This window comes from Hemicordylus capensis, chromosome 2 (assembly GCF_027244095.1).
Source record: "Hemicordylus capensis ecotype Gifberg chromosome 2, rHemCap1.1.pri, whole genome shotgun sequence".
Taxonomy (NCBI): Eukaryota; Metazoa; Chordata; class Lepidosauria; order Squamata; family Cordylidae; genus Hemicordylus; species Hemicordylus capensis.
Window position 1 is genome coordinate 29,045,900 of NC_069658.1, and position 18,733 is coordinate 29,064,632.

The window sequence follows — 18,733 nt, forward strand, 5'->3', positions numbered from 1 at the left end:
GAATTCTCCATAAGCAAGTCTTTGGATTTGACATGCAACTTGGAAAAATCTCTAGGTTCATGACACATCTTCAAGTGAAGTTCCAGGGTTTGGAACATTTTATTTAAATTAAAATGAGGGCATGGGAAAGAAAAGCGATGCTAGCAAGAACCCCACAGTTATTGTTCCTGTATCAGGGATTTCCCCATCTCTTTCCACTCCAGATAATAATTTTCATCTGATTGAAGTTTAATGGCCTTGCACAATGGACAGCAAACCATTTTGAAATGAAGAGTGACAAATCTCTTGAACTCTGAAAAATAATAATAATGGTCCTTTAAAATGTTTTGCTTTATAGTTCAGTAGAACCACACTGCTTTGATATATCTGCATTTGGCACAGAATCCTGCCCATCACCTCCTCCCTTGGAAAATGGATATGTTCAAGTAGGTGAAGCATAAGAGAATGTTGTCCATAGCCCGTGTCCTGTGTAGGGCAATAGAATAACCTGGTTTGCTACAAGTATACTACTAGTATTTATTATATCATATATTTTGAAGAGTTTGTGGGTATGTTCTTGTGAAATATAGTCATACTTCCCGATTACCTACAGATATCCACTTTTGCATACACAAGCCTGTCACTGAAACTAGGTGGGTGCACTACTTTTTAAACTGGAATATGGTCGGTGAAAGTTTAAATAATTTTAAAAAATATTTTTAGCAGAAATGCTGAAGATAAATGATCATATTTTAACTGTTATTGTTCTCAGCAGATTTTAAATGCTCAGTAATCAGATCAATAATTCCAAAACCACATAATGGCCAAGAGAAGCAGAAGATCTTTCTCCGATTCAAATTTACTACGATTCAAATTTACCATATATGGTAATTTTTCAATAAAACTAACCATGTTTGAAAATCCTACAAATGTAAGATTGCTCTTTGACTTCCCCTTTTCAAGCACATTAATTAAAAAATTCTATGACATATATTAAATTTCTTGAATTTTCCTATATGTGTAATCTACACAAAATGACTCTGCCCAATCAACAACAGGCATCACCTGCTAGTGTAGTATGACTAACAACTTACTTGATTTGAGTCTCGGAGCAAAACTCAACTTTTAACATACAATTGTAGTTACCTTTATTTCAAATTATGCCCTGCATTTCTTTTTTCCAACAAAACACACATAAACCTTCGATAGCTAACAGATAAAAGTCTACCAAATGATATACTTTCAACCTTTAGGGAAGGTTCAATGACTTAGCATTAGCATATTCTTGCCTATTAGCATTCCTCCAGACAAGTCAAGTGCTCATCACTACCTGACATTCTCCAGTCAACTTCAAATGTTGGTTATGAATGTCAGGCAAATGTTGAGCATCAAAGGGGAACTGACGTTCTCCACTCAAGATTGTTGGGTTTGGATGACATCTAAGAGGCAGCAGTACTGGGAGTCCTCACTAGCCAGGAACCAGTGACTTACTTGCCACCATTATATCTGAACCTGCCCACTGTAATAATGTTCCTTTGACAACTTCATAGAGTGGGATATAAAATCAGCCACCTACATTGGTCCAGGGTTGGACCAATGCTTTCTTTTGAACCTGTTTGTCACTGAAATTCACAAAGGAACCACTGCCCAGTGATTGGGGATATGGCTGTGGAGTTCCTGAAGTCTCTGCAATGGATGACTTGCAGAGCTTGTCTGGAAGGCCGCCGATAGTGAATAGCACACAGTTTTAGTCCAGCATCAGGACCATGGACAGCACACTGGGAGTTAGAGAAGGACTAAAGCTAACCAGTATGGTCTACTCTATTCCAAACAACAGCTGAGATTAGAATATTGCTCCAGCACTAGCATGAAATCTGCAGAGGGATGAAATACAGCTGCAGGGAAGTGTGTGCCTCCCTTGAAGAGATCAGTCCTCAGTTAAAAGAGAAGTGCTCTGTATCAGAACTGATTCAACGAATCAGTTCGAGGGCTGTGCAGTTTGATTTGATTTGACATCGAATAGCAAAATTTGATTCGTGCACACCCCTAGTTCATTGGTACTATAAAGCTTCTTCAAGATTAGGGGAAAGAGGAAGCACAGTCTCTTCAGATTCTTTTTTCTCCTCCCGTGAAATCTCTGTAAATGGTGTTGCTTCCTTAGATTGTCCAGCAGGAGAGTCCTCTCCATAATCAGGTGTCTTGATATCCTAGGACTCCGCTTGTGTTGCAGAAATGCCCAAGTCCAGGTCCTGGACCACAAAACTAATAAATCAAAAATCCAAACATCTATAACATTGGCCCAAATACTCCACAGCACATCACTGATCCAAGAGAGAGAAATGTGTTCTGTGAGGCACTCTGCAGCCTGCCCATGCTGTGTGTGGCAGCGGGGCTGCTCTGGATTGCATCATCACAGTTGCAAGCAGAAGCGCTCTGATGCCTGGACTTCCAGGCTGAAGTCCAGGGCCTCCACAGCCCCTGCCCACCGCCAATCCTCTTTAGTCTGTCCCAGGTGGTGTAGTCACCCAGCTGAGCATGATGATGCTTATTTTGCAGGGGAGGGGGGGCCTCCAAAGGCCTTTAGGTCCAGGCTCCAAAATTACCTAGGTGTACCTCTGGTTGCAAATGCGATGCTACTCCCAACATTCCCATCGCAACTGCAGTGGTGCACTCCTTAGTAGGCATGGGGCAGCCTGCTGTGACAAGAAATGCAGGCAGGCTATGGAGTGCCCTGGAAACCATGTGCACGCCTCTCTTTCTTAGATTGGCAGTGTGCTGCATGGTATGTGGGCCCCTGAGTCTTTCATTGGATTATGTAAGACTTACTTGAGCAGGTAAGAATTCTAGGGGGAGAGTCATTCTTGTAGTCAGTGAAATCTGTTTCCTTTTAGGATGCCGACTCCTCCTATCCTGTGGGAAAGAGCATCAGGTATACTTGCAATCATGGATATTCTCTTGTGGGGGAACCTGTTGCTCTGTGCGGCGAAGGCTTGGTGTGGACCGTTGGAGAGAAGGCCTGCCAGAGTACGTTTCCTTAGCTCTGCCCATAAAGTACAGCTCACCATTGACTTTGCTTTGCTGGGGGAAATACAGTGGCTCAATTTCTGCCTGTTGTGCAGCTGTTAGAGACACTTGCCAAAGAAAATAGGTGACAGCCACAGAGAGTATTTAAGGGCAAGCTATTATTCACCCTTCCCAGCTTAAAGGACTAGTGATACAATTTTTTTAAAGGATAGAATGCATAGTTCTCCCTCCACCATTTGATCCACGTAACAACCCTGTGAGGTAGGTTAGGCTGAGAGGGAGTGACTAGCCCAAGATCACCCACTGAGCTTGATGTATGGGTGCTGATTTGAACTCTTTGACCCTAGTCTGGTACTCTGGCCATGACCCCATCCATGATCTTGGTCATGATGGGATGTGATTTATCCAGTCTTGGGTAACTTGTTTTTGGACTACAACTCTCATAACCCAAGGTCACAATGACCAAAGGCTGGGGATGATGGGAGTTTGTAGCCCAAAAACAAAACTACCCAAGACTAGTTTTAGCCATAGTCTTTCATTAGATGAGAAAGAAACTTGGCCCTTGTGTTAGAATATTGGTTTCAGTTGGTGATCTGTGGCTCCAAACTGACCTAAAATAACAACTAACGGTATCACCATTGCTTGCTTGTTTCTTTTGTCTTAGTACGGTTTATAATAATGAAAAAGATGGAGTAAGCACTAAAATAAGAGAATGACAGAAAAAGGGGAGAAAAACAGACAAAGAGAGGGAAAGAGAAGAAGAAAGATGGACATAAGTCATTTTTTTAAAAAAAAATTAAAAGTGGATCCCATTGTTGCTGATTAAGTTTAAAGATAGGGTCATAAAAAGGTATGAGCAGCCCTATTGAATCAGACTAAAGACTTATTGGGTCCAGCATTCTGTTTCCCACAGTGGCCAATCAGATGCCTCCAAGGAGCCCACCAGGGTCACTGGAAAGTAATAGCCCCTCCCTTCCCCGCTGTTTCTCCTCAGCAACTAATGTCAGTGGCATACTGCCTCTGTACACTGAAGACCTGAGAAGTTTGAGGACTACTGTATTAGAACACTTACACCATCCAGAGGACAGATAACACATCAACTTTTATACAAAAAGAAAAATAATATTTTTTTTGTTTGGTTCCCATTTTTATACTTTAGAAACAGCTTGTTTGTTACCTGAGCTGGAAGGAGGACTAAGTGGAGCTCCAGTGAAGCCCTCCTATCAAATCGGAGAGAAGATACAACTGTCATGCCCTGATGGCATGCAGTTGGAAGGAGCAGCTCTCCTTTTGTGTGAACCTAGTCTGAAATGGTCTCCAAATGTCAACAGCATCCAGTGCAGGAGAAGAGGTAGATCTCATGATGATACCTGGATCTGGACAAAGATGAGCTAGCCCTCCAAGTGCAAACTAACGCTTCAATTTATGATGCTTATATCTGCCTTTTTTGGTGGGTGGCTGAGCGCAGGACTGAGTGCTGGGACTTGTTTTGCTTTAGCTATGTATGGCATCCTGTGCCATTGAAGATTGTTCACTGGGCTTCAAGTGGTCAAATAGAGTTTACACTTCTCCCTTTGAAGGAAGGCACATTTTTTAAAACCTCCCCTTCCCCTCATATGTGCTTAGGAGAAGCCAGCTTCCTCTCCTCCCCGCCTCTCCCCCTCCCTCCCTCCCTCTCTCTCTACCTCCCTCCCCACTCCCCCACTCCACTCTTGCCATGGTAATGGCATATCTACAAGGACATTTTTGGAGGGAGGGAGCTAAGTTTCCAAATGCTTCAGTGCAGGACCGAACAATTGAGGGAACTATGGAAACTATATTTCCCATCACACTCAGAACCATTGAACCATATGGCAACAATGCAACGTACTGTCTGGGGCTGTAGTAAACACCAAGAGCCCTTTGCTCCATCCTGTCCCATCCCCTCCACCTTAGTAAGTTCAACATGTGGGAGGCTTATATGAATAAATGAAGCTATTTTGTATTGAGTCAAACCATTGGTCCATCTAGCTCAGTATTGTCTGGCAACAGTTTTCCATGGTCCCAAACAAAGGTGTTTCCTAGGCCTGCTACCTGATGACTGGTTGCTAGGGATTGAATCTAGGACTTGCTTCTATATGCAAGGCATGTAAGCCCACTCAGACATTATGTTATACAAGTGTACAGATACCTGCTCTGCAGGCAGCCTGTGCAAGCACACGACTCAGGACCTAGAGGGAAGGGCACACTTGCGCCCTTCTACCTGGGTAAAGGTGGGGGTAAAAACCCTGGGCTACCTGGCGGGCCCGTGATCCCGGCGCTTCACATGAGCAGCCCTACCCCAGTAGGCTGTGCAAGCCTGGGTAGGGCTGCTCGTATGAACAGTCTCACTGTGTGAATGGGAAGTACCAAGTGCACATGCGCATGCTGTGTACGAGCACCTGTGTGGCGTGCGCACACGCGCCTGGTACTTCTGGCCACTTCCGGCCAAAGCAGGTGAGGGGACGGCAGGGAGGTATGCTGCTGCCCCAAGGCATTTTACTAAACTCCAGCATGGGGGGGGAGTGGGGGGAGGGGTAAGTGCACCCTCCCTGCCCTTAAAGTCCTACTCCCCCCCCAGCCCTTTGAGCCACCCCCACCCAGTTCCGTGCACATCCCTCACGATCACTGGCTGACATAAAGAGCTAGTATGCATGGATGCATCAAGAGAGCAGCCTAACAGAACTTCCCAATGAGCTGCATCAGTGCACCTGGGGAGGGGCCACGTTGGACACCCTCTCATTCCCCAGGAAGCCCTCTGTGCCACGTGAAAATTATGTCCCTGAGGGCTGTACAGTGGTTGTACAACCGAAGTGGCTGAATTTGGCTAGAGGCAGCCAGTTGCTTGTTGGCCCTTTCATTACCATATGGGAATGCTGGACCAAGCGGATGATATAGAGTGGGGGAAACACCAAAACCAGGTGGATTTAACACCAAAAATAAGATGTACAAAAGAACGGTGTATCATAAGAAGCATATATTAAAAATGGATGTGGTGGCTTAACGGTCTTTGTGAGAAGTATAAAGTAAACATAACTAGCCTTTCTGAGGCTTGGTACAGCGAGAGAGGAATCGATAGATTCCTCTGTGCCTCACTGTAAACTAGAGAGAAAAGACAGGCCCAATTGCCCAGGAGACTGCAAAGGGGGAGATATTAAATTAATCTGGGGTGGGGGAAATCCCTTTATGTTTGGACAGCTCAAGCTCAGAGGATGACTAAAGAGTCATAAAAAAGACCAGTTATCCAAGCTGATGAGGTTTATGCTAGTCAAGTATTGTGAGGGCTGAGCTGTAAATTCAGTTTGTTATTCCCCTCCCGTTTTGTTTTTATGTACTTTTATTATTATTTTTTCAGAGGGAGAGAGATCTGAGGGGGGGAAATATCTGTTTAATTACATTTTTTTAAAAAAGCATCTTTCCATATGTTTTGTCACACAAATCAAAGTCAGGTGATTTCCACACAAACAGTTGCTGAGTAAACTAGTTCCAGGCAACTGATACCCTCAAAAGGGGCTGTCGCTAGGGGTGTGTGGGGCACAGGGCAAATGTGAGTTCGTGGAGCCCCTTAACATTTGTATATAATTAAGTGTATCCCCTCACTTCTCCAGTCCCACCCCCTGACTCACCAGGCTCGCCCCTTGGCCAGAGGCCTCTGACACTCTCTTCCACCTTGCTGGTCTCCCCCTCCTGGCACGTGCTCTGGCAGTATGCATCTGGCCACCTCACCCATTAGAGGTCTGTCTGTGCAGTTCTTAATTTTTAAGCCTATTTAAACAATGCTTAAAAAAAAAAAGAACATCCTAAGGCTTAGGTGGACTGCTGTACCTATGATTCTGAGGCCCTGAACAAGAAATGTAGCTTGTAGTTTTGGTGCCATTATTAATTAATTTATTATTTAAAAATATAAATTTTGTTTATATAATTATTATATTATAATAATATAATTATTGTATTAAACTATAATAATTATAATTAAATTATTAATTATTTATTCATAATTAGTGCCATTATTTATCTTTGGCTTCTTGTCACCTCTGAAGCAGCTCTGAGGAAGCACAAATGACCCATCTCCCCTACATTAGAGGGTCACATGGGAGTAAGACCATGACTTCATCAACTCCTGCCACCTCTCATTTTAGAAATTAAAAAACTCGAGCTCGTTCCTTGGTGAACCTTGACTCAAAGCAGTATGCCTGTGGTTTAACTGCACAGGGAGGTGTGTGAAGGGAGTGATAGGAGGGGAAGTTCCTATGAACACTGTCCTGTAGAGTTCTCGGGGAAAACTCTTGGAGGAACTCGAACTCCACTCTTGCTGTGCCCTGAGATCCATCCCAGATGCTATTGGGGCGGTCCAGGGCTTGGCTTCCCATAAAGCACACACCCCCGCCAGATGTGTGCACATACGGCATGGAGACAGCTGCACTGAGAGTACAATGGCGCATTATATAATATTTGGATTCAGAGTGGCCAAGATACAGGCCTGCAAAGCAGTACTATGAATATCCTCTCTGAAGCCAATGACTATCCTGAAACAACTTGTGGAAAGGCTACTGTCTTTGCTTTTCTGGTCTCTCCTAGACATTGTATTTCTGTCTTTCACCTTAGTGCCCAGTGTGACAGTTACTGAACCAACAGCACCTGACTGCCAACCATGGGAAAAGGTTCAGCAGACAAAATGCGTGTGTAAGATGCCCTATGAATGTGGGTGAGTTGGCCCTTAAGTCTGCGACAGGTCTTGCTTTTATTGAACAATTACATTTCCAAGGGCATAAGCCCATGACAGATTAGAGAGCTTTGGTGAAATCTTTGAGCTTCATGTACAGTAAAGTGTAGCTGTCTCAGCCACACATTGCTTCGTTTCATCCTTTTACCTGGCTTGTCAGAACTGTCATTTCGAATTAGTAGACTTGGAACTTCACTAAATGAATGGATGGTGAAAGGAGAGCTTCAGTTCTGATCGATCAGTGAAAAATGGAGAGAAAAGCAGACAAAAAACATATTCTGGAGATTTAGAAGACTGGTAGCAAATTAAAGAAAGGTCCTCTCAGGATCTAAGATACTGAACAAAAGGGAGCATGTGAAATAAAGTTGATGGGAACACAAGAAAAATGTGAAATAATAATTTGACAACATATTTGTATCCTATTAAATAATATGTGCCCAATGTGGCTGACTTCTTCCCAGCTTACTCAGTACCTATAGCCCTATTCAGACATAATGTTTACAAGTGTACAGATGTCTGTACACAGGTGCATGTCTTTGTGTGAATGACTATCTGTTCATTCAGTTCCAGGCCCCACAAACACATGATACGGATAGGCAGTGTAGTGCTGTCCCTATGTCAATATAATGTGTGAATAACTGTACCTGTGTACACTGTACAATCATAGCAGTATTGAACATAATGTGTGGATAGGGCTTATACCACAGGGAAGAACGGAGTGAGAAAACAACAGACAGTAAACCCTGTGTTTTGATTTTGTTTGGTGTTGAAACCAGTGTTCCATCTAACAGGGAACACTGTTTTCTAACAGGGTTTTCCAGATGTTGTTGAATACAACTCCCATAATCCCCCAGCAAGGGTCATTGCAGGTTGGGATGCTGGGAGTTGTAGTCAACAACTTCTGGGAATCCCTGTTTGAGGGAGCACTGGTTGAAACCTAATTGCTTGAAATGATAAAAATCCGAAAAGAATGACTTCGTATACACTGATGGCCAGTTGCAAATTCCAACTGGCCTGAGGAGCAGAGGGGCCCAAAGGTCCACTATCCTGCTAGTCATCCATGCTGTGGCAAGTGTCCCATTGTCCTCTGGTGGGGATGACAAGAGGAATCCCAGTGTTAGCCTGGAAACTGGAAGGAGGCAGGGATCATTGTTGTGCAGCTGTGGGGGAAGATCGCCACTTCACTCCAGTTCCATGCTGCAGAGGAAGGCTAGGGGTGGCCATTTTGGCACTGGGTGGCAGTGATGCTGGAAGGCTTGCTGATTCTAGTGCCAAAAGGAGCCCTGGCCCTTTCATCATCTTCAGAAGGGCAAGTTGGGACTGGCCATTTTGGGCCTGGGAATTTCACATGTGGGACATGCCTCAAGGAGTGGCTTTATCAAATTGACTGAGAAACACCAAGCCATATCGGGTTTTATGTTGCATTTTCTCTTGTCCTATAAGAGGCCTGGACAACTGGGAAGCTACTGAGTCACAGCTTGGGGGGCAGAGGCTGTTCTGGACTGTCTGATGAAAAGGGTGCTGAGGTCAGGCACATATTCAACAGTGCCTCCTTGCTTTTCTTTCCAGCTCCTCCCTAGACATCTGTGCTACGGACCAAAGAACCAAGAGGAACACGTTGCTAACTGTTTGCAAGCTACATGCCCTCGAGTGCATGGGCAGACAGTATGTTTTGGTCAGTAAAGAAAATTGCAAAACGCTTACTGCAGTTGAGAGAGCCTGTGGCTCCTGCCACTTATGGGAGACGTGTGATGGTAAGCTATGCCCCCCTCCCTTGAAAACACATGATCTGGGAATCTGATCAAGGGTGCTTCAGCCTATACTAGCCCTTGTCTGTCTGTGTGTCTGTGTCTGAACCTGGATTAGGTCAGGTCAGGTCAGGTGAGGCGAGGTGAGGCAGTTAAAGACACAGAGGTTGTGCACACTACCAAATAGTGAGCTTTGGGGGTAGGCGGGTGGAGAAGGCAGGCTCTTACCTGCCTCTTCCCACATGAATGATGCCTGTTCTTCACCCTGCTGATTGCATGACCACACAAGTGGTGCAGCAGCAATCGGCAGAGCTGGGAGCAAGAGGAGGAAGTCCTCTGGTGTCCTACAATGCGCTGCACCAGGAGTGTGTTGCATTGGGGGATTGCCCCACTTCTGGGTGCTCTTGCCACCTGGCTCTGAGGACGCTTGGGCTGCAGGAAGTGGGGTAGGAGGTGCACACACATCCACTTTTAGCCTGGGTTTAAAACTCAGGCTCCCCAGTTGAAGAGTGTGGTATCGGGACTGATCCTGGCAGTTCTCATGACCAGCCCTACAGCTCTCCTACCCGGGTAGGGTTGGTTGTGAGAACAACATTACAAAGCTCTTAGGGGAACTGATGAACGAGCAAGGACCAGGTGATGTCTGAGGTTCTTTATAGCTAGAGGTGGGGGTGGGTGGGTGCACCCTTTCCTGCCTTTTTAAAAATCCAGTGGGCTGTTCTTTAGGAATACAAGGACTGAAATCCAGGATTAAACTGCGATCCATGTAATTCAGCTCCCTGATATGAATCATCTCATCTTTACTCAGTTGGCAAATAGGACTGGTATAATTGTTCTTTGCTTATTACATACTAAACTCTGCCTTGCATAGATTCGTTGTCCTGCTTCATGACCGGGGTTTGGGCTGGTGGGTGTTTGTCTCATGTGCTATAGATCATCACTGCTGCATGCAGGGGCGTAGCCCAGAGACAAGATTTTAAAATGCACCCCCTCACTGGTAGCTCCAGGTCTTAACACTCACATCAATTCTGGAGAATGATTACAACTGAGGGAAGCTGGGACGGGTGTGCAGCTGGGGGGAGTCAGTCATGTGACTTGCCTCTGGGGCCTCCCCCCAAGGCAGTGGGCCCCCAGACAACTGTCTCCCTTTGCCCTATTATAGTTACACCCCTGGCTACATGGACAGAAAACCATTGCACATACCCAAAATATGTCAGGCCTTTGGATCCTGCCCAGATGCTTAGCACATCTGAATGAATCTGCCAATCCCTGCCCCTGAAAACACACACACACACACACACACACACACACACACTTGGTCAGTGGCATCCTACAGCACATTATGAGCAGGGATGTGCAGAACTGGCTTGCTCTCGAACCAGTCCGCCATGAACCGGGGCCATTGAGCGGTTTGATCACAATCCCAACCACCCTTCAGGAAGGGGGCCCAATCCGAGACCGAACCGAACCCAGTTCAAAGAGAACTGATTTGGCAGTTCGAGCACTGAGCTCAATTGAGGGCAGTAAGAAGGGTGAGAGGGGTGAGGGTGATGTGGAGGAGACGGGGAGCAGTGAGAGGCAGCATCTTTCAAAGTAAATTAGATGGTCCTTGCTGGGTACCAAAGCTGCCTGGTGCTCCCCCAAGCAGCCCATGCGGCAGCGATGCAGCTCCAGCACTCACATGGCCTCCACCATGCCACTGCTCCAGGCAGCTTCCAGGTGCGGTCCCAAAAGAATTGTTGGGTCCCATACAGCAGCTTTCATCATGGTTCTTTCCCCACAGTGTGTGCTATAGATGCATATCCAGAGTGCTTCTCTGCTCAGCATAGCTTTCCTGAACAAATCTGAAAGCTCCCCGTTTAACTCATTTTTGTGCAAATAGCTCAAATTTGTTTTTTAAGGAGAGCTGACCTTGTGATAGCAAGCGTGACATGTCTCCTTTGCAATCAGGGTGGACCCTGCTTAGCTTTTGAATGGGAGACTATAAGCATGTGAGCACTGTAAGATATTCCCCTTAGGCGATGGAGCCGCTCTGGGAGGAGCATTTAGGTTCCAAGTTCCCTCCCTGGCAGCATCTCCAAGATAGAGCTGAGAGAGATTCCTGCCTGCAACCTTGGAGAAGCCGCTGCCAGTCTGTGAAGACAATACTGAGCTAGATGGACCAATGGTCTGACTCGGTATATGGCAGCTTCCTATGTTCCTATGTTCCTAACTCTTGCTCTTTGTTTTGTGCTGTGTTCTTTAGAGCCAAACAACAGATGCACGTGCAGGGAAGCTGGACAGTGCAGCAGCCCAGGAACCAGCATTTGTGTTGAAGCAGAAGGAAGCGTTGCCCAGCAGACGATGACGGAATGTGAGGCTGGCATCCTCAAGTGTCGGGGGGAGAATATCACGATTGTTGGCATAAGACCCTGTGATGGGCAAAGTTCTTAATATAGTTTTTTTCCCCTTGGTGCCCTAGAATCACCCGGACACAGCAGTAGCAGAGCAGGTTTTATAGTCTGTTGCTCAAGGGAGAAGGAGAATGGGGATTAAAGTAGCAAAATGCCCACCATTGTAGTGCTTAATGGGGGCAGAAGACCTGCATGCTTCACAGATTGAGGCAGGGTGCATCTCCCACCTGGGATCACTGAGGGCCAGGCCACCCATTGTCAGCAATCTGGTCCATATTGCAGCAGCATCCCCAAATTTGATAACTGGTCCATATTGCAGCAGCATCCTCAAGCATGATGCTTCCCTTTCCTCCACAGGAGTGAACAGCAGCCATTCACTTATACTGGAGGAAGTAAAAAGGGTGCTAGAGGTGGGCATGAAACCTGCTTTCTGCACCTGCTGACAAAGGGGCGGCAAAGTACAAAGTGAAGTACCCACTGAAAAGTTTGCAAGGGTCAGATCAACCCCTAAAAGCTGCTTTGATGGTAACGGCAGGCGCTATCCTGCCACCCTGATGATGCCCCACTAATCTGCCACTTGAGGCAACTGCTTTGCCTTGCCTTATGAAAAGGCCATTCTGACCCAACAACAACAAATATTTATATACCACTTTTCAACAAAAGTTCCCAAAGCAGTTTACATAGAGAAAAAAAAACAAAGATGGGTCCCTGTCCCCAAAGGGCTCACAATCTAAAAAGTAACATAAGATAGACACCAGCAACAGCCACTGGGAGAGAACAACCCTACCCATTGAGAATGAAACCTGCTCTTATCTGCCTAGCCCCTACTTAGTTCTGTTACTTGATCACAGTTTTGTGGTCTTTAGCTGGTGGGCTGGAATTTGCAACTGGGTGTTGGATCGCACCAGTGGCAGTGCCATCCTTTAGTTATCTTGTGTGTTTTTTTTTTGAAGGTTGTTATCTTTTAAGCCAAGTGAGCAAAAGAGTCAGAGAAAACTAGAGAGGAGAAAGTAGGAAAGAAAGGGAGAAAGTGAAAGGATTAAAACAGAGAGAAAGGTAGATATGTATAGTAAAATAGGGGTGCCATGGCGGAGGTCCAAGGAATTGAACCCCATGTTGCAGGTTTGGGCTGAAGATGGATCCTGAGTTTGGAAACGTTGCAGTCAAGAGTCCATGATGAAATGTTGGGAAGTGATTAACGATGTTAAGAGGGTAATGAGTCATAAAGGAAGGCTGTACCACTCCTTTAATAGTGGTACAGAGGGAGAAAGGATGATTTCCTCATAACAAGCTGCACCTGCCAAATCCAGTGCCTGACCACAGAAGCCCTGGTCACATAACTGGCACATTTCTAGTTATAGAATCAGGCTGGCTTTAGAACCCTATCAAGAACTAACCCACAGACCTTGACAAGCTGTCTGAAGACCGTTTGCACTCTCCATATCAGCAAGTACCTCTCCAAAGTTTCTAGGCCACACCTCATATTTCCAGTTCTCTGCATAATCACAAGGAAACGGATAGGTTTGCCCAAATATTTCTGCCCAAGCTGTTTTTCTTAGGGCATGAGCTAGCCAATGGCAAGCACTTCTAAGTCACATTGATTTCATTGGGAGAGCTTACAGTTCTCCTATTAACATTCATTGGGATTTTCTTTGGCTGGAGCATATTCATGCTAGAATTAGCCCCAAAGGGAAAACACACTCCCAGAGGAATGCATATTCATTGGAAATGTGACCTCCACATAGCATTATCATGGGAGGTAGGGGCGGGGTGGGAACAGACTACAAAGACAATAAGGCAGGTCCGCACAACCTGTGATCCATCACCAAGCCCATCACAGCCCATCATCACATATGGCTGCCCCCAAAGGGGGATTAATAAACACCCTATTTTTGATGCCTGCTTAGTGCTCTAAAAGGAGGGGGTTGCCAAGCACCTTTTAGGCCACCATGCATGGTTGGTTGGGTTGCAGTTGGCTTGCCTCACTAGCTCTGTGGACTTCCAGTAGCCCATGTCCTCTAGTTCACATTGTCTTGTTATGGTAAGCAGTTGAACTGTACAGCACTAGACTTTTTTCAGCAATCCTGAAACATTAAATGATCAACACCATTAGCGTATCTTATTAAATCTATTAATAAAGGAAACAAAAATTGCAGTGGTGCATTTCCTGTACATAAACTTGCTTAGATGCCGTATTCCCACATATTTCATAATTATATCAGTGGGCAGCACTCAGACTGGTTAGTCATGACAAAGTATCATTGAAATCAGTGAGACAAGTTAATCATAACTAATTTAAGTCCCCTGAATTTCAGTGGATTTAGTCATGATTAACTTAGTCTGAATGTTGCCCAAAATGGTTTCATTGGTTCTAGCCTACTTTCCAAGGGAGGATGGTTTATACAAATAAGATGAATATTCATATACCGCAGTTCAACAAAAGCTCCCATTAGACATACATACATACATGCATACAATGGCTCCCTGACCCCAATGGGCTCACAATCTTAAAAAAAGATAACCACCAGCAACAGCCACTGGAGGGATGCTGTGCTGGGAATGGATAGGGCCAGTTGCTCTCCCCCTGCTCGATAAAAGAGAATCACCACTTTTAAAAGGAGCCTCTTTGCTCAGTTAGCAGGGGATATGAGAGCACCATGTCTCTCTGTGTGTTTGTGTGATCCCGCTAATAATTTTTGTGTTTACAGTCTGATACAAAGCAAATTTCCAGCATGTGCCAGTGATTTTAACAATAGTCAGTGTGTAACCACAGAGAGACATCGTGAAATTGGAGAGATCCCGGCCAGGAATGGAGGCTTAATGCTGCTGTGGGGGTCTGGGGAGAGAAATCATGCCCCTTGTAGCTTTCTAGAGTAGCTAAGAGGACTGTCATAAATGGTAGGAGAAAGGCCCCCCTTAATTCTAACAGAACTTCCCAACTAACTACACTGGTGTAGTGGGGGGAAAGTCATTTCTAATGCCCTCCCCTTCCCCAGGAAGCTCTTTGTGCCATCTGAAAATATGTCTCCGAGGGCTGTACAACTCTCAAGGACATATTTTTGAATGGTTCAGATACTCAAAAGAGACTGGCAAAACAGCAGTAGCCAGTGAGTTACCCAGGTGTGGGCTGTAGGCTACCTCCAGGTTCAGAGGTAGGATGCCTTGGAATACCAGATGCAAGTGAGCAAAAACAGAAGAGTGGGCATGCTTTCATCTCCTGCTAGTGGGTTTCCAAGAGGCATCTGGTGGGTCATTGTGGGAAACAGGATGCTGGACTAGCTAGGTCTGGGGCCCAATCCACCAAGGCTCTTCTTATGTTCTCATGATGAATCACCATTGAACTAAATGAGACAAGTTACAGTATTTATGACTAACAAGTCCTATTAATTCCAACGGGATTTAGTCTGAACCCTGCCCATTGTGTATGAGTGTCTATTATCTCCCTAGGCTGTAAGCAACTGCATTTTGGAAAGGTCAGTTGGGGTCCCAAAGCAGAGTACATATGGGAAGCATGGGGAATATGTGAAAACAAAATGTGAATATGAACATCCTGGAGCAAACATCAAACATGAATGCCAGAATTTGCTGCCTTTGTAGTGGCAAATTAATGAATTTTGGCTGCAGAGTCTGCCTTTGCCCTCCTCTTGCCCATGCAAAGCACTCTGGGATCTTCTGTAGGAGATCTTCTGTAGAAGATCCCTACAGAATCCTTGAGATTCTGTAGGAGAAAAGAAGGGCGTGGGAGTCAGGCTGTTCAAATTTTGACTTTCAGATGTTTCCATAACTCAGAGCTTGGCTTCACTTTGATTAACATATTTGCCAATTTCCCTTCACTTTAGAATGACTGTTTATCAAGTTGGCCACCAGGGAATTTCCCTGCACAGGAAAAATGGGTAAAAAAAAAGGGGGGGGGGGGGTAAAATGATAAATCCAAGGTACTTTTACCTTGCACTTTGCCAAGGGAAGAAAACAGCATTAGTGTAGAACTAATGCTATGGGAAGCATCCTGGGAGTTCTCGAGACAGAACATTCATGGTGGGTATAGACACTCCAAGCCTTGCTGCATAACTAGATGCCTGCCTGTTATACAAGGGCAAACAATAAGCTCGACTCTAGGGTATTAATCACAGAGGAAGAATTTTGTTTTCCTTTGAAAGCTGTTTTTAACCTCTAAAGCTGGACCAAATATGCTGGCAGAATGTGATGGCTGAGAGCAGATAAGGCAGGACAATTGTATTGCATGAGAAGATCTAGCTGGGCAAGGGTAGCCCACCTGAGGCTCCCCAGCTGCTTTTGGACTACAGCTCCCATCATCTCTGCTGCAATGTTCTACAGTCCAACAACAGGTGTATTCGCATGTAACACAGAACCAGAATTGAGGGGGCAAAGTATTGTCCTACCGTTATGCGTGAATGCATGCAACTCCAGTTCCATGTGGCAACTGACTCGAGGTTCTGTTTTTCAAACTCTAATCTGAACCCTCATTGTCATAATCTGAGGTTAGACACAGCCTGTGTTGGGTCCGAATTCAGTACCCCAGGCTGCATCCCCTTCAATCAGAGTTGAAGGAGGAAGCTCTTCCCTCAACTCCTACCCTGATTGGCTGTGCAGTCTGTCCTTCATGCAAGAAGGAAGTCCACACAGCCAGTTCCCCTTGCTCCCTGCAGTCGTTGATTGAAGAGAGAGTGTTCTCTGTGACATCCAAATTTAGACAGGAGAGTGGGGGGTGGGATGGAGATCAGACCTGGTTAAAAGGAAAGGAAAGGGGAAAAGACAGAAGGAGACAAATAAATGTTTGGAATGTTCAGGAGAGGGAGGCAAAAATGGTGGACAGCAGTTGAGAGGCCAACTGTCACTCAGAAGAAGAGGAAGAGATATAAGGAGAAGGGGAAAGAAGAAAGGAAGAGAGAGAAGGACAAGAGAAGACAGAGGCTATATTCACACATAACATGAAACTGGAGTTTGCCAAACCTGTGGATAATTTTTGAAACTGCGAATCGCATTGTAGACGTTCATTCAACCACAGCCACATTCCAGCAAGCTCATATTGTCAGACTGTGGGCAAGGCACCAGCACATCTGCAGGGCAGCAGCCATTGGCCACGATCTCCAAGGGGGTGTGCCAAGTGCAATCGTGCCTTTTTTGTTCCTGACCTCAGCAGGGAAAGGGCATTTCAATCTCTTTAAATGGAATTCAAGCCCTTCTCTTGACAGCAATTGTACCACTGCCCTTGTAAGAACCTCGGACTAAAACAGTCTCACACAAGCACAATTGCTGGCAAAGGGGGATGCTGAATGGCACTATTTATTTATTTTTTAACTCTGGGAAGGGATCATGAGAACTTCCTAGGAGGAAATATGTATATGAGAGAGGGCAAAGGGTCAGGTCCACTGTGACAAAGGATGCTCTTGCGATGGCAGACCCCAGCCAAGCAGTCTAGGGACACCAAACCAAACTCCCGCCACGTGTCAGCTTGCTGCCCTGGGATTAGCCCTCTCATGAGAGTGCCAGTCCACTGGGGAAGACCAGAGGCTCCAAGACCTTTGGACCTCCATGCTATCATGTGTTAGGCCATCCAAATAAAGGAGCCCCCACTTGTGTGAGGCCCCCGTTCTCTGCAGTTAATAATACAACTTTTACACAGCCACTCCCTCCTCTACAGACAACCTTTTCCTGCACCCAAAGCAGAATTTGCCACTCCATGTGTCTGGGCAATACCAGGTGGGCAGACTAGGGAAACACTGGGACTGGGGATAGATCTTCACTCTCTATCAAATTTCCCAGGTTTGGGCCCATGTTGTGCTGTATGGAGATCGGATGCTGCAGGGAAGCCCCAATTATCAGCAATCCCAGGAGAGTAGGGTTGCCATGCCGGGCAAAAAATGAAGATGGATATGTTCCAATGGGTGGCCAGTCTGGCAGAGGGCTGCTTCTTCCCAGAAGTCTCAAAGACAGGGAGTTGCTGGGGTACCCACCTCACGGCTTGCAACCAGACTGGGCAGCATCTTCCATTTGGCTTGTCCCCATGGCCTTACACAGCAGTGTAAGAGAGCGGTCCTTGGGAGAAGGGGCATCATCACACATTGTTAGCAATTCTGCCCGATCCCTGCATACCCCAGGTTAGTTCTTCTCATGAGTAGTGTATGGGTGTCTCCATGGCCATGAAAGGGTGGTCCACTCCAGAGCAGCAGCATCACAAAGGAAGAGTCTCTCCATTAACTGGAGACAATGCTACCCCTGCTGAATAGTTCTTCTCATGAGTAATGTCGTAGAACAAGGGGAAGGGGCTGGGCCCCCCTCCTCCAACTTTCCTTGCAAAAAGTAGAGCTGAGCCATTCAAAAATTCCTGGATGGGCTGTCTTTTAAATCCAAGCCAGGATATCACCGCCCTCCCATCTGTTATCTTTGCTGCGATCTGATTGGGTTGCCCAGTTTATGGTGCCACTGTGATTGCATGTGCTTGTGAACGTACTTCTTGAGAGATTCATTTGCGCAATGGGTACTTTGCTTGGTACTTATGGATTATCTTCCTAACAAGTTTTCTAGTAGAAAAAAAGCCCATTAACACTCATCTCTTCGATTGCACCTGAAAACGGATTGCATCAGTGAAAAAGCCCAATACTTAAAATATATGAACACGCTCTTCTACTTAGCTTTGAAGCAGTCAATTCAATCAATAGATTCCAGAGGCAATACCATGTTCCTGCCTCTATGTGCAGTTTTTTAAAAAAATGCATTCTAATCTAGAGTGAGGCAAGGGGCAAGTGTGTGTGAGCATGAGAGAGATGGGATTGTTGGTTCAAGTATGCAAACATCTAAAAGTGGCTATGCTTCTAAGTCTAGCTAGA

At 45.6% G+C, this 18,733-nt stretch overlaps 1 protein-coding gene across 2 annotated transcripts in view; it reads left to right on the forward strand.

The window, feature by feature from the left end:
* C7 (complement C7) overlaps window positions 1-14,040 on the forward strand; it is a 54,494-nt gene extending 40,454 nt beyond the window's left edge. For both annotated transcript variants that reach the window (XM_053289758.1, XM_053289759.1), the window contains exons 14-19: window positions 338-425; window positions 2,871-3,003; window positions 4,163-4,354; window positions 7,627-7,726; window positions 9,314-9,498; window positions 11,738-14,040. In XM_053289758.1, coding sequence (XP_053145733.1) covers window positions 338-425; window positions 2,871-3,003; window positions 4,163-4,354; window positions 7,627-7,726; window positions 9,314-9,498; window positions 11,738-11,925 — 886 coding nt within the window. In that variant the 3' untranslated portion in view covers window positions 11,926-14,040. The remainder of the gene's footprint in view (window positions 1-337; window positions 426-2,870; window positions 3,004-4,162; window positions 4,355-7,626; window positions 7,727-9,313; window positions 9,499-11,737) is intronic.
* Window positions 14,041-18,733: the final 4,693 nt, after the last annotated feature.